Genomic DNA, 14,574 nt, shown 5'->3' with positions numbered 1-14,574 from the left:
AACTTGCTTTCCTCTGGCACAGCCTTCAGAAACTCAGGGTCATCTCCACACTACCACAAGTCATTGGAATAGAATTTTGTGGAGATCTAAGGCATTATCATGCCTTATCCTCCGTATCTGTTCATGAGTCATATCCCCTTACTGGAATACATGTTCCAAGAAGTCAAGTACCATATCTTATCTGGACTTTTTATCTCTTCTAGCACCCGGTGCAAAGTTAACATTTAATTAAATGTTATTGAAAGAATAAATAAATGAATGCAATTCAGTCTTCCTCATACCAGGTTTTTTTTAACTTAAAGAATTAAAATTGAATTTAGGGCTGGTGCTTCATAATTCCATGGTGATCAGAACTTTTTGGATGAAAACAAGCATAATCTATATTTTCTTCAGTTTATCTTGACAAAATGTAAACATCAATGATTATTTTCCACAGGATACTTTTGACATTAGGATTTTGATGGCTCAGACAATTAAATATACTGTTAATTTTATTGAAGCCAAAGAGGAAGACTTGCACAGGTCAGTATAAATCATTGTTGTTACTCTTCTTTCATAATTTTAATCCTACCACAACCCCAACATTTCCTCCAAAAACTCAAAATTTCATTTTACCACACAGCCCATGAAAAAAATCATGTATGGGGTGTGGTCATGTATATGTAAAGTTGTCTTCTTCTGGAGAAATTTTTAAAGGTTAAACTCTGATTTGGTTCTATCTTGCTGGAAGGTGATATGTTTCCTATGTAATTCCTTATAATTATTTTACTTCTTTCTCCCCAGGTTGACCAGTATTATTAAACGTATTTTTTAGAGGGGAGCTAAGGGACAGAGAGGTTGTGACCTTCCCAGGGACACACAAGAAGCAAGAGAATTGGAACTCCACAGTGTAGCAAACTAAGACATGAAATCATACTCTATAGAAATGGAAGAGACTCTGGAGATCATCTCCTATTCTTCTGTTTTGAGGAAGATGAGAAGCCTAAAGTGGGAGAAGATCCCAATGGATTTCAATTTGCTTTGGAAACCTTTGCTTCTCCCAGAGTACCTCATGAATACCAGGAATTATCTCACAAAAATCAGATGTCTATGAAAGCAATTAATAAACTGTCAAGTGCTGTGCAAATATTAGGTACTGATTATTATATCAAATAGAAAGAACAACTCACAGTGAATTATTTAAAGCCAAAGCTTTAACTTAAAAGTTGCTGTTATGGTTTAGATTCCAAGAAGGTGAAATTAGCCCAATGCACACTGATGCTTGGTAAAAGATACACGTTCTTTGGGTAAAAAAAAGCAGGCAGAGAGTACACAGAGCTCCAGAATGAGTCTATAGTACAAAGGTTCTTAACCAAGGATAGATTTCAGTGAGTCAGTGAACTTGGATGCAAAAAAAAGTTTCTGTTGCTATCTGGTGTATTTTATTTTATGCATTATTCTCAGAAAGGGTCAGTAGGCTTCACCAGATGACCAACTGGGTCCTGGACACAAAAAAGGTTCAGAACTCCTGCTCTGTCAATTCTTAGGTCTCTGCTCTATAGCCAGAACGAGGCCTAGGACTTTTGACTTGCAAAGTAAATCTTGACTGAGAGTTGGGCTTTCTAATTGATAAAATAATAATTAATACTTCATATTTTCGAGTGTAACAACAATGCTGCTGGCAGCTGCTATGGGGGTGTAAGACCAATAACACCAGCGCACAGGAAGGCTGCTAGTACAGGTTCTTTAATTTGCTTTTCTAAGGAAAGCAACTTTAAGGGGTTTACAATCTCACTTTAACTAAACATACGTATATCATTCACTTAATTCAGGGGAAAAAGCCACCACCCTGAACTTCAGATAAAACACAAACAGAAATTACAAGCAGAAATTATATAAACAGAGCAAAATAACACAAATCAGCAGACAGGCTTCTAGCTATCTGTCCAAGACATTACATACATAGTTACCAGAGAGAGAAGCACCAACATCTGGGTTTTTCAAAGCCAGGGGGCTCCTTATTGGTTACCCAGAGTCTCCACACCAATACTCATTGAATGAGTGTGCCCCCAAAGCAAAACCTCTCCTCCCACAGTTCTGAGAGTTCTTGATACTCAATTCTTGATTCCCGATTCTGAGTTCAATGGCTATCCTCTGAGTATATATAATTCTATTTCAGGGCCCGAGGGCTTCATACCTCTCATGACCTAATTAGCAAAAGGGTGTGGGCCTTCCTACAAACAAAGGCAAGACTCAATCAAAGGCACTTGGTTGCCTTAGTGCTAAGAAGCACTCCAAAAGAAAAAACAGTAAAAAGTCCCACTTTGCTTGCCCTTATATCATGGCACTTGACAGCTTACTAATTGCTTTCATAGACACTTTATTTTTGTACTCAAGACAGCCTTCAGAAATAGTCGAGGTTGGTTGGACCATATCCAGAGTGTTGTAGTCAGTTCTGGGCACCTCATTTTTGGATGGATATTGAAAAACTGAAGTATGTCCAGAAGAGGATGATCAGGTTGGTGAGGTGACTAAATGCTACACAATATTGGTTAAAGAACTGGGGCTGTTTGGCCTGGCAAAGGAAGAGAACACTTAGGGGAGACAGGATCAGTATCTTCGAGTACTTGAAGAGCTCTCAATAAGGAGACAAATTAAATGTGTCCTCCCTGGCTCCAGATAGCAGAATCAGGAATAGTCAGTGACAGTTGCAGAGAGAAGGATTTGGGGCAATTCGATGGTTTAGTGATTAAAACACTGGACCTAGAGTCAGGAATACCTGAGTTCAAATCCAGCCTCAGATACTTTTAATGGCTATGTGACCCTGGACAAGTCACTTGCCTTCTGTCTGCCTCAGTTTCTTCATCTTTAAAATGAGGATAATAATAGCACGTAACTCCCAGAGGTGGCTTAAGGATGAAAAAAAATATTTGCAAAGTGTTTTGCAAACCTTAAAGCACTATATAAATGCAGTTATTGTTATTTATTATTATTATTATTATTTAAGGAAAGACTTTGTACCAATTCAGGTTGTTCAAAAAATAGAAGTGGCTGCCTTGTTGTATTGGGTTTCCCTTTCACTAGAAGTCTTCAGGTGGAAGATGGATGACTATCTGTCAAGGGAAGGAGATTCCTCTTGAGAACTGGGCTAGACTAGATAACCGCATTATCATCATTTTACACATGGGGAAACTGAGCTCCGAGAAGTTGTGACTTGCTCAAAACCACCTGGCTCTTAAATAGTGGAATCAGCACCAGAACTTCGTGTCTTCTGATCCCAAGGCCTGTGTGCTTTCTACTGTCCAACCATGGCTGTCTCATAAATCAAGACCATTCCTGCAAAATTCTTATGGAGATTCTCCTAGTAGTTAAATCGCCTTCCCAATCGAGAAAAGATTAATGATGGCATTCTGATGCCAATGTTCCCTTCATGGCCTTGGTTAGAGAACTAGGCAGGCTTCCCTCATCCATCTTGTTGCTTTGGGATTATACCACTGTTCTTATTTTGGCCCTCAAAGGAATGACTATCATTCTTCTTGACCATAGCAAAGGTAGATTTTCTTGATAATGACTTTACTCTCTATACTCTCTGACTATAAAGATGAATGGGAAACTGGGGAAATTTCAGGGTTACTGTTTTGCATCAAAACAAAAACAAGGATGAGCTGGTTTGAGTTAAACAAAGAAAAGATTGAAATTGTCCCAACTTCCAAGACACTTTATTTGTGTTTGGATGCGCTGAACTATATGGAGTGGTCAGATGCCACCATGTGTGGATGAAGACCACAGAACCATGGTCTGTCGCTGAGTCACCATCTCCTTGAAAACCCAGCCATCCCTCCAGAGTCCTGACAACACAGCCTCCAAATGCTGTGGTCATTCTAATGTAGTCTTCAATGTTCTGGATGGCATAATTCTGTAGTCCTTGGGGCACTTTTTATGTAGGTATTAGTTCTTCCCAACATCAGTCATTATCAGTCAATTAATTAATCAAGGCATGCTGAGAGGGAAAGTGCAATGCTCATTGCTGTAGCAAAAACAGTCTGGGAATAAAAGTCAGTAGAATCTTAGCATTGATAGAATGGGAAGATCATTGGATTTGGAATCAGAAAGCTTGGGTTCAGTCCAAGCTCTGCCTGCTTTGTGACTTAGGGCAAGTGACTTCCCCTTCCCAGGGCTTCAAAATCTAGACCAACCTCCTCACTTTCTACACATGAAGAACATAAGCCCTGGGCTTAGCTTGAAGGTCCCTTTAAGATGTAGTTCCACAAAATATACAGCTCAGGTTTGTGTCTTATTTTTGTGTCCTCAGAAGATTTTCTCATTCTTTTCCCACAGAGTGGAAATTCCCTTTATGTTTCATATGATGCAATCTGGTCTCATCCATGGCCTGGCTTTTTGGTTCGATGTGGCATTTGTTGGATCACTGTATGTATAATAATAATTCATGTTTCTAGAGTGTTTAAAGGTTTGCCATGTGTTTTCCTCACAACACAAACCCATCATGGTACACAATGCAAGTATTACCTCCATTTTATGATTGTGGAAGCTGAGACTCAGAAAGTCAAGCAGTTTGCCCAAGGTCACAGGCCTAGTAAGTGATAGAGCCCAGACTTCCACACACCCAGACTCTCAGCTCCAAGGCAGGAACAGTGCTCTTTCAGATCACATTCTTATAGCACTTTCAGAATTGCAAAGAGTATGTCATTTGATCCTATCATTTCTAACTTTAAAAATTAAGAGTTAAGAAACCAGTGACTTTGTGATATTCGTGATATGGGAATGTTTCCCTTTACAGACCTACTATGCTGTAACAAAATCTCTTGCCCCTTTTCTAACATAAGAGAGGTAGCATCACATAAGTTGACTTCGAAGTCAAAAAGACCTCTGTTCAAACTCTCGCTCTGTCACATACTAGCTTTGTGACCCTGGACAAGTCACTTCTCAGTCGTACCAAGCAACTCTCAAAAATTACAAGTTGTAGAAAAATTGGTGATTGGCATCAGTGGATAGCATTTTCATACCTGGAGTTCCCCATCCCAATAAAATTTTACATCTGAATTTCTTCCTCGCCTTTCTCTCCCCAATAAATACAACCACAGTGACCTGACCTTAATTCTGACTGGCTTTAGTGCAGACTCATGTGCCTGGGAATATAAAGTTGTTCATTCTAATGCTCTAGTCACCATTCCTCCACCACCCTAATGCATAGATTCTAATTTCCCAGGCCAGAGTCTTTAATTGCAGATTAAAAGTGTGTACCTACCTTACAGGGTTGTTTTAAGGATCAAAAAAAAAACTTTGCACGGTGCCTGGCATAGAGTAGACGCTTAATAAGTGCCTCTTTCTTTCCCCTAATTACTGTTTGTGGCAGGGTGTGATATACCTGCAAACTCCCTTTTTGGCTTGGATATACGCATATAACTTGTTCAAGGAAGTAAGAAAGCTAGCCTGCTAGCTTGGATTGCCAGATCGCCATTTGTCCTTATATGCTGTGTAACTCCTCCCAGAAAGTAACCCTGCTCCAATTCATCTGTATGGGATGGAGGTGACCGTGGGTTCTCTGACATCATTGCGGTGGATACAGGCATGTGCAGTGTCACCAAAGCAATAAGGAAAGGGTTGAACTCTTCTTCCTTCACTTTTTCCCACCCTTCTCCCCGGTCTGCATTTCTCCCTCTCCTCCAAGCTTCCTGCCATTCTTTTTGAGGTATGTTGATTATGCCAGAGCAGAACATGTATACACACGCATGCAAACATGCACACACCACAAGAGCATTCTGTTATGTACATGTCTTAGCCCTAGGCTCTTCCAGTCTTTAGCACAGTTATAGCAACAGAGAACTTTCAGATCAGGAGAGATCTCAGAGATCCTCTTGTACAATCCATACCAGTACAGGAATCCCCTTTCTGCCATCTCCAACAGTGGATACACAGTCTCAAATTGAGGATCTCCAGGGATTAGGAGTTTGCTACTTGCTGGAAAATCAAAGTTATTTTCCTGTAACTTTCTAGCCACAATGTCCCCCCATCCCCACCCCACTCACTGTAATGCACAGATTTCTGTTTCCCAGGCGAGAAGCCTTAATTGCTGATTTAATGTGTGTGGCTACTTACTGCTTCTAATAGGGTATAACTTTCTAGTTTAGGACAGCTCTAATCATTCATCTGTTTGAAAACCTGGCCCTCTGTGTTCTATCTACCACCTCTGGAGAGTGGGGGTAATCTGGGAGGTGATGCAGCATAGTGGAAAGAGCCCTGAATTAGGAAAAAGAAAACTTGGAGTTAAACCATGCCATAGTGTTATAGATTGGAAAATGGGAATAACACTGACCTCTTCCAGATCTTGGCTAGCTGTCTAAATTGTATTGTGGTGGCTATTTTGCTCCTTGTATCATTCTTAAACTACGGGACTCAAGGGAAGGATCATAGAATAATAGATCTAGAGATGGAAGGGTCCTGAGATGCCACCTAGTCTGGATGCCCCCCCCATTTTATGAAAGAGGAAACTGGGGCCCCTAAAGGTTAAGTGACTTTCCTGCTTCTGATACTCCCTGACTTTTGTCAAAATACTTCACCTATGATCTAACCCTGTGATTCTTCCTTTAAACCAGGTGGCTTAGGGGAGGGGCAAATTTTAGCCCCAAATTTTAAACATAAAGACCATTCCTAGCTGGCAGTCTGTACCAAAACAGGCAAATGGGCTGGATATGGCCCTCAGGCCATAGTTTGTTGACCTCTGCTTTAAATAATAGAATCACAGCTCTAGAGCTCAGAGAAATTATAGACAACCTCTAGCCTGCCTCCTTGTTTTACAGATGAGGAAACTGGGGCCCGAGAAGTAAAATGACTTACCCAGGGTCATGTAGGCAACATTCTATGATTTAAGAATGTGAGGTCATCACTCTGACACAGAGGAAAGAGAGTGACTCTGGGAGTCCAAGCTAGAGGATTGTTGGCTTTTTCTCAGAAAATAAAGAATTTTGACAGAAAACTAGAGTTCCAGTGACCTTTTTTTTTCTTTTTTGGCTTGACAGGGTCACAGTCTGGCTCTCCACAGCCCCAACAGAGCCCCTGACTCACTGGTATCAGGTGCGCTGCCTCCTTCAGACACCTCTTTTTGCCAAGGAAGGAGAAACTCTCTCAGGGAAAGTGCTCTTTGTAGCCAATAAGCGGTAAGTAAGGAAGCTCCAATAGGCAGCAGATTTCTACTTTGTTAACTAGGCTGGTGAGAAGTGGGGGAGACACCAGAAGCTGAAGAGCCCCTGAGGTGGCAGCCCTTGGAAGCGGGGCAGGAGCCTTGGCCAGGGTCAGCTGGTTTTCTGTCTCCACTAAGTCTACAGGGTGGAATTTCTCCCTTGGCCCGGAGAACAGAGAAAAGGGAACTCCGGACAACTACAAGGGCAGCTTTTCCCATTGGACTGAGGAAGAAGAAAGAAACCTACCACCTCATCATTCTTCTGCCAAATGATTTGATTTAACAAGACTTAAAAAAAGGAAGACAAAGAATAAGGCAGCCTGCACCTAGCCACACACCACCAAATTTAGTACAACAAAATTGATTTTCATTGCAGGGAAAAGTCATTGCTGTGACAGCACATAATTTGTTTGGCTGCTTCATTATGCTAATAGATTTAATGATGCCTCTGCATTAATTATCTTGATTTGTCCTTTTTAAATTTTTTTTAGTAAACTTCTTTACTTCTACTTTACAGTCACCATCAAAGAGTTTGATTTGATTTTCTCCCTTAGAGCCTTTCCTAGGGCAGCTTTGGGTCTTTCATGTCCTTCCACATAGGCATAACCTATCCACATGTGGAAAACATTCCTTGTGGGATTCATAACTAGAGTCTGCCTTAGCTATCAACTTGTCAAGCCCCTTCGATTGACATGTGAGGAAAGGGAGGAGCAGAGCTGGGAAGTCACTTGCTCAAAGTCTCACCAAGCCAGAATTGAACCCAGGGCCTTTGACTCTTGATATGGTACTTTTCCCACTATTCCACCCTGCCCCTATAACAGTCTCTGTACTGTAACTCCTTATGGGTATGGCTTATGAAAAATTGGTTCATTAAGCAGATCATTATTTTTCCTGTCCTTGATATTATAAGCCAATGGATAGGGCCAGGGGTGTGCTGATAAGTGTTTAACAACCAGCTAGAGGGGTGGGGATGAGAAATATTCTTAAGATTCACTTTTAAGTTTAATCTATATTGTTAACATTTTCTTAAGTCTATACAGTCAACAAAGTAATAAATCAATTCCTGATTTATAAAATTTGCCAATTTTAGAAGTGTAAATGCTCACACTGAAAATTTAATGATTAGTTTTAGTTCAGGCTGGTTTGAACTGGCTCCAGCATGCCTATGGAAAGAGGCCTGGTAACCAATCACAGCTGTAGACTATGTCTATATAAGATTGAAACAGTTCAGTGAAAGGATTTGGTTTTTTGGTTTGATTTGTTTGTTTGTCTGCAGCTCACCAAGTTATTGGTTTGACTGTTTTGTTCTGAAGTCTTAGAAGGGACTCAGTACTTTTAGGTAAACAGGTGACATGATGGCTAGAGTCAACAAGTCGAGTTTAAATAACCTCAGATACTCACTAGTCATGTGACCCCAGGCAGATCACTTAACCTCTATCTGTTTCCATTTTCTCAACTATAAAATGGGGATAATAATAATAATGATAATGATAATAGCACCTCCCTCCCAGTGTGTTGTGATGGTCAAATGAGATAGTATTTGTAAAGCACCTAGCATAGTGTCTGGCACAGAGTAAGCACTTCATAAATGCTGATTTCCTTTCCCCTTTTAAAAAAAATTGCCCTTTTTTTGCAGGGCAGGGGTGGGGTTGTTCTGGTTTTTTGTTTCTTTTTTAAGCTGGCAGCGTCACTATAGCTGGCAAGAAAAACAAATCATGATCTTGTAGTTAGGGGTTAATCCTCCTCCTCTGGTGCCTCTGTCCTATATGGAGGTGTCCCTAGGGTCTTCCTTTTTGCAGCAGGTCACAAGTTCCTACCCAACTAGAGAGGTTTACTGTGGACCTGGTGATGGACTGCATACTTGTCATTTGAGGTTCATCCTAAGTAATAAGTTAGAGACTCACCACTAAGGAGCTCATCCCACCAACACTTTTCTCTTCATTTCCAGATCTAACTAGAAAAGGGCTTCTTAACCTAAGGAGTCTATAGTCCATGAATACATTTCAGGTGGAATTTGGATGGGGAAAAATACATCTTTGTTTTTACCAGCTCCTAAATGAAATTTAGCATTTCCTTCAATTGTTTAAAAATATTATTCTGAGAAGAGATTGGTAGGTCTCATTAATTTGCACAAGGGGTCTATGACACAAGAAAGATTAAGAACCCCTGCCCTAGAATTACCAGCAAGGGTTAAAAGGAAACTTGGAAACAAGTGGAGTTGTCCAAGGTAGGAATGAGCTTCTTTGGAGAAAGTGAGCGCCTCCTCAACAGAGGTCTTGAGGAAGAGGCTAAATGATCACTTATTGGTTATCCTGTGAAAGGAGTTTTTGCCCAGGTACAATGTATAATAGATGGTCTTCCAACATGGAGATTCTCTGACTTTGTAATGAGAGGCACAGTTCAAAGTCTGATTTTTCACTTGAGCCTTATTTAAAGCCTTTTCTTACATTTGGTGATTGATATCTTGGAAAATGAAAATTTTTTCTGGTCTGAGTCATGTTTCTAAATTGAGAAGAAGAAACTAATTTTAACTAATTTTAAGCCCTTTGTGGTTTCCACCTTTTTCATTTGGACAAAATTGCTGTCTGGAGCCTAAAGTGTTTTCTAGACAGACTTCTGGGAACAGTCTCAGTAATAACCACATTTCTGTAGTGCTTTATGGTTTACAAAGTGCTTTTTCACAACAACCCTGTTAGATAGGTAACACAAGCACTTAGCCCTAGGCTCTTCCAGTCTTTAGCACAGTTATAGCAACAGAGAACTTTCAGATCAGGAGAGATCTCAGAGATCCTCTTGTACAATCCATACCAGTACAGGAATCCCCTTTCTGCCATCTCCAACAGTGGATACACAGTCTCAAATTGAGACTTATCATATAGAAATAGAGAAACCTGAGCCTGAGAGAGATGAAATGATTTGCCCATGATCATGTGGCCAGCAAATGTCCCTTGCCAATTCTAAATCCTGTCATCCTCAATTGCAAACACAGATTTCAGATTGATAATTTTCTAACTATCCCAAAGTGGGATTCCAAAGTGGAATCAACTGCCTCAAAGGAAATCACTCCCTAACGCTGGGGGTTTGCAGGTACAGCTTGGCTGGCCACTTGCTGGCAATGTTATTGAGAAAATTCCTGTTCAAGTACAAGTTCAACTGGATGGCACCTGGGGTCCCTTCCAAGTTTGAAATTTTGTGATTCTATAAATAGGACAAAGTGGTGTTGTCAAAACAGTGTGAGGATGTTAGAAGACCTAGGTTCAAGTCCTAACTCTCCTTCTTACTGTTCTATGACTTGGAATAAGTCATTCATCTTCCCTATACCTTCTTTACCTTTAAGATGGGGAAGAGGAAGTATGAGGCCTATGCCCCAAAGAGAACAGTGACAGAGAAAGATATATATATGTATAAAATTACTTAGAGTAGCTCAACAAACTAGAAACTAAGTGGGTACCCACCCATTAGGGAATCGTTGAGCAAATGATGGTGTATGATCACAATGGTATACTGTTATGCTGTAAGAAATGATGGAGGGGATTTCAGAGAAACCTAAGAAGACTTGTATGAACTTATGCAGAGTGAAGTGAGTAGAACCAAGAGAAAAATAACAACCATAATATAAAGACAAATTTTGAAAGATCTAAGAACTCTAATCAACACAGTGACTAACCATGATTCCAGAAGACCTATGATAAAACAAGGTACCCACCTCACACCACAGAGGGCACGGTATGAGGCATTTATTTTTTAGACATAGCCAATGTAGATTTTTTTTTGCTTGACTATGCATATTTTTTCGAGGGTTTTTCCCCTTTTTCTTCAATGAGAGGGCAGGGAAAGAAGAAAAATAAATATTTTGTTAGTTGAAAAAGAATTTTTTAAAGGAGGGGTATTGGTTTAGATCTCTAATATCTCTTTCAGCCCTAACATTCTGTGATTCTATGATTCATTTAGACAGGTCCTGACATAATATTCCTGGATTTTTCAGGCAGTTACATGAAATAGTCACAGCACCCCCAATTAAGCAGGAAGGGGGCAGATAGAGATGTCAAATATTTTCATTTAGTACCTTGAAAATGCCACTCTCTGGAAAAGGAGCTGTGAAGGCTGATTATAAGTTAATGTGTTTCTTTTTTCTTTTTTACATTACAGACAGAGCTATGACATTCAGATTGTGGCCATAGTGAACCAAACAGGCTTCAAGTCGGGTAATATTCTTGACTTAAAGAACCCATTTTTTAGGTAAGAAATTCTCTTCACTATTTCAAATGTAAGTGAAATGTATAGTCTCATTTGATCAGCAACACAAATAGAGGGCTGACATAACTCCATGCCACTAAAAGGGAAGAGGAAAAAACCACCAACAGTAGGAAACTGTATTAAATGGACTCTACAGATAAGTACTGAATTCAGAGTGAGAGGTCCTGGGTTCAAATCTAGGCTATGCTGTTTATTAATAGTGTGGTATTGGCCAAGCTAATTCCCTTCTCTCAGCCTCAGTTTTCTCATCTATAAAATGTAATAGGACTAGACCAGATGATTTCTAAGTCCCTTACCTCCTCTAACAATCTATGAATTTATATAACGAAACAGTAGATCAGAAAAGAGATAAATTAGGAGTCAAAGCCTAGATTCCTCTAACAATCTATGAATTTATATAATGAAACAGTAGATCAGAAAAGAGATAAATTAGGAGTCAAAGCCTAGATTCCTCTAACAATCTATGAATTTATATAACGAAACAGTAGATCAGAAAAGAGATAAATTAGGAGTCAAAGCCTAGATTCTGGTCTTTAATTATTTGCATAAACCTGGCAACTCACTTGCCCTTTCTGGGTCTGTTTTCTCAAATGTAAAGTAAGGGAGTTGGGCTCTGTCATCACTAAGATCTCTTCCAGTCCCAGAATTCTGTGAGATGGAGAGCTTCAGTGGAAAGAGCACTGGTATTGGGCTCACAAGATCTACATTTGAAACCCAGCTCTGCCACTTATTAAAATCAGAATTGTAAATCCAGAAAGGGCATTAGAGGTTATCCAATCTGACTCTTTCCTTTTAGAGATGAGAAATTAAGAGGTGAAGTAGCTTTCCCCAAGTCACACGTATAGTAAGTAGACAAGATGGGATTCAAAATCACTGGTCCCCAACCAGTACTGTTCCTACTATATCTCACTGCCTCTCCTGTTTCTGTGATTAGGAAAAAGTCATTTAATCTCTCAGCCTCAGTTTTCTCATTTGCAAAATGAGAATAAAAATAGTCACTCTATTTGCCTGAGCAGATTGTTATGAGTCTCAAATGAGATATTGTATATAAAACACAATAAATCATACTGATATAAACTAATGTTAATATTATTTACCTTGTGATTTTCTTAAAAAATAGCACATTCTCCTTTTGCATTTAAAATTTGACTTCATTTCAATGCAAATTTCCAGGAACATATCTACTATGTAAAGTGAGTGGTACCCATTTGTTTCAGTGACATGTATATAATATTAATTTCTTCAAAATATTCAGTAGCTTCCATATTTTCTACAACTTTTCAAAACAAACTAATTTAAAAACCAACAATAGAAATGTGCCACCAATTAAACAAATGGTTACCACCAATTTGGCCTTCTTTATTAAAAAATTTGAGTTTTTACTTGTTTATGGTTTGTCTAGAAGGCTTATATTCCAACTGTTTGGGGCATTTGTGATATTAAAACATATAAGGAGGGGAGGAAATTCAAGAACTACATTTTAAAATCCATTTTCAGAAATGATGAAATAAAAGCACATTTTTTTCCATAGAACTTAAACTCTTAAAAAGTGCTTCCCACCTTAACAACCTTGTAAGTTAAGTAATACAATTATTATGGCCTCCATTTTTAGATAAGGAAACTGAGGTTCACAGGCATGCAAGTCATACAATTTATAAGGGTCAGAACTAGGATTCGAACCCAAGTCTCTCCTGATATGAGTTGAGGGCTCATTTCACCTCTCCATGTGAATATGCCCACAAGTATGCTAAGCCTTGAAACACAAAGTGAAACAAAGACCCAGGTGCAAGCTGTGTGAGCAAATAATTTGTTAGAAAAATATGGGAGTCCTTGCAAGGCATTGGTAGTCTTGAGTTTAAATGTGGTCCTTCATTTTTCTTTTAATCTGTTTCATGGGGGTACCAATGCTCAGTGGCCAGCCATCAGATGATGTCCTCTTTCCATGCTAGTTGGATAATAAATACACACAGGGTCATGGGCATCCTTTGAAGCTCTTTTAGCTTAATAGAACCTTCTAGAGATTTTGTAGTCCTGGCACAGCTTTCAAAAACTCAGGGACACCCCCATTCCACCCTGAGGCATTAGAGAACTAGAAGGACTTTTGTCTTTCATTCTCAGAGAAAATAAGAGTAATTTGGATGCAAGAGGGAAGGAACAATGAGGGGTGTGTGTGTGTGTGTGTGTGTGTGTGTAGATACCTGTAGGTATGTGCCCATGGGAACATTATAACTGACTAGATCCAGACCTTGCTTCACATCCTATCCAACATTACATAAGGATCTACCCAGTGGGAGCAACCTGTCAGCTCCCTTTCAATTGCATATGTCCCCCTTCCCACCTTTCTACCATTCGTTATTGCTCTGAAAATAATAACCAAATCAGTGCTATCATTGCTGCTGGAAAAGCCATGATAATCTTCTGCCCTATGGCTCCATTTAAAATTTCTGTGACTTCCTAAGCCCAGAGTTTTAACCTAGGGTCTGTGAACTTGTTCCTTTAATGTTTTGATAACTACATTTCAGTATAATTGAGTTCCTTCGTAATCCTACATAGTTTATTTTACACATTTAAAAATTATTCAGAGATGGTGTCCTTAGGTTTTACCAGACTGCTAGAGGGGGCCATGACACACAAAAGAATCTTTGACCTAGATGAAAACTCCCTTCTCCAGCCGTCCCTTCTGAATATAGGTTGTATTTCCCTAATTAAAATAAAAGCTTCTTGGGGGCAGAGACTGTGTCATTTTTTTAAATTGTATCTCCGATGCTGGCCACACAGCACATAGTAGGTGTTTAAGAAATGATTATTATTTATGAGTTGGCCAGCAAAATGTCTACCATCAGAAAACCACTCTGAGGATATTGTAACAAGGAGGTCCAGCCATTGTAGAAAAGTTAACTTCATCATGGATCAAGTCACAGCTAAGAGTGTCATTATCCAAATTACCAGGATTTTGAAGTAGCAATAAAATAGAGGTCTTATTCGATGGTTCCCTTACACCTTGATACTTAGCAGTAGCAGGTCTGCTTGCAGACAAGCTATGACACATGCTGAGCTTTCAATTTCCAGTATTTAACAGTTAACTGATAGGGATGCTTAGCTATCAGCTTGAGTCAAATCTGGTCAAGTCAGCAAACACT

General features: G+C 39.5%; 1 protein-coding gene across 1 annotated transcript in view; it reads left to right on the top strand.

The window, feature by feature from the left end:
* The window catches only part of LOC118831371 (histone-arginine methyltransferase CARM1-like), a 263,918-nt gene extending 252,498 nt beyond the window's left edge, over positions 1 to 11,420 (top strand). The window contains exons 9-12 of the mRNA XM_036738690.1: positions 437 to 522; positions 4,318 to 4,407; positions 7,017 to 7,154; positions 11,327 to 11,420. Of these exons, the coding sequence (XP_036594585.1) occupies positions 437 to 522; positions 4,318 to 4,407; positions 7,017 to 7,154; positions 11,327 to 11,420 (408 nt within the window). The remainder of the gene's footprint in view (positions 1 to 436; positions 523 to 4,317; positions 4,408 to 7,016; positions 7,155 to 11,326) is intronic.
* Positions 11,421 to 14,574: the final 3,154 nt, after the last annotated feature.

This window comes from Trichosurus vulpecula, chromosome 9, assembly GCF_011100635.1.
Source record: "Trichosurus vulpecula isolate mTriVul1 chromosome 9, mTriVul1.pri, whole genome shotgun sequence".
NCBI lineage: Eukaryota > Metazoa > Chordata > Mammalia > Diprotodontia > Phalangeridae > Trichosurus > Trichosurus vulpecula.
The sequence above is the reverse complement of the archived record's forward strand: the minus strand, read 5'-3'. Positions and strand labels throughout refer to the sequence as shown.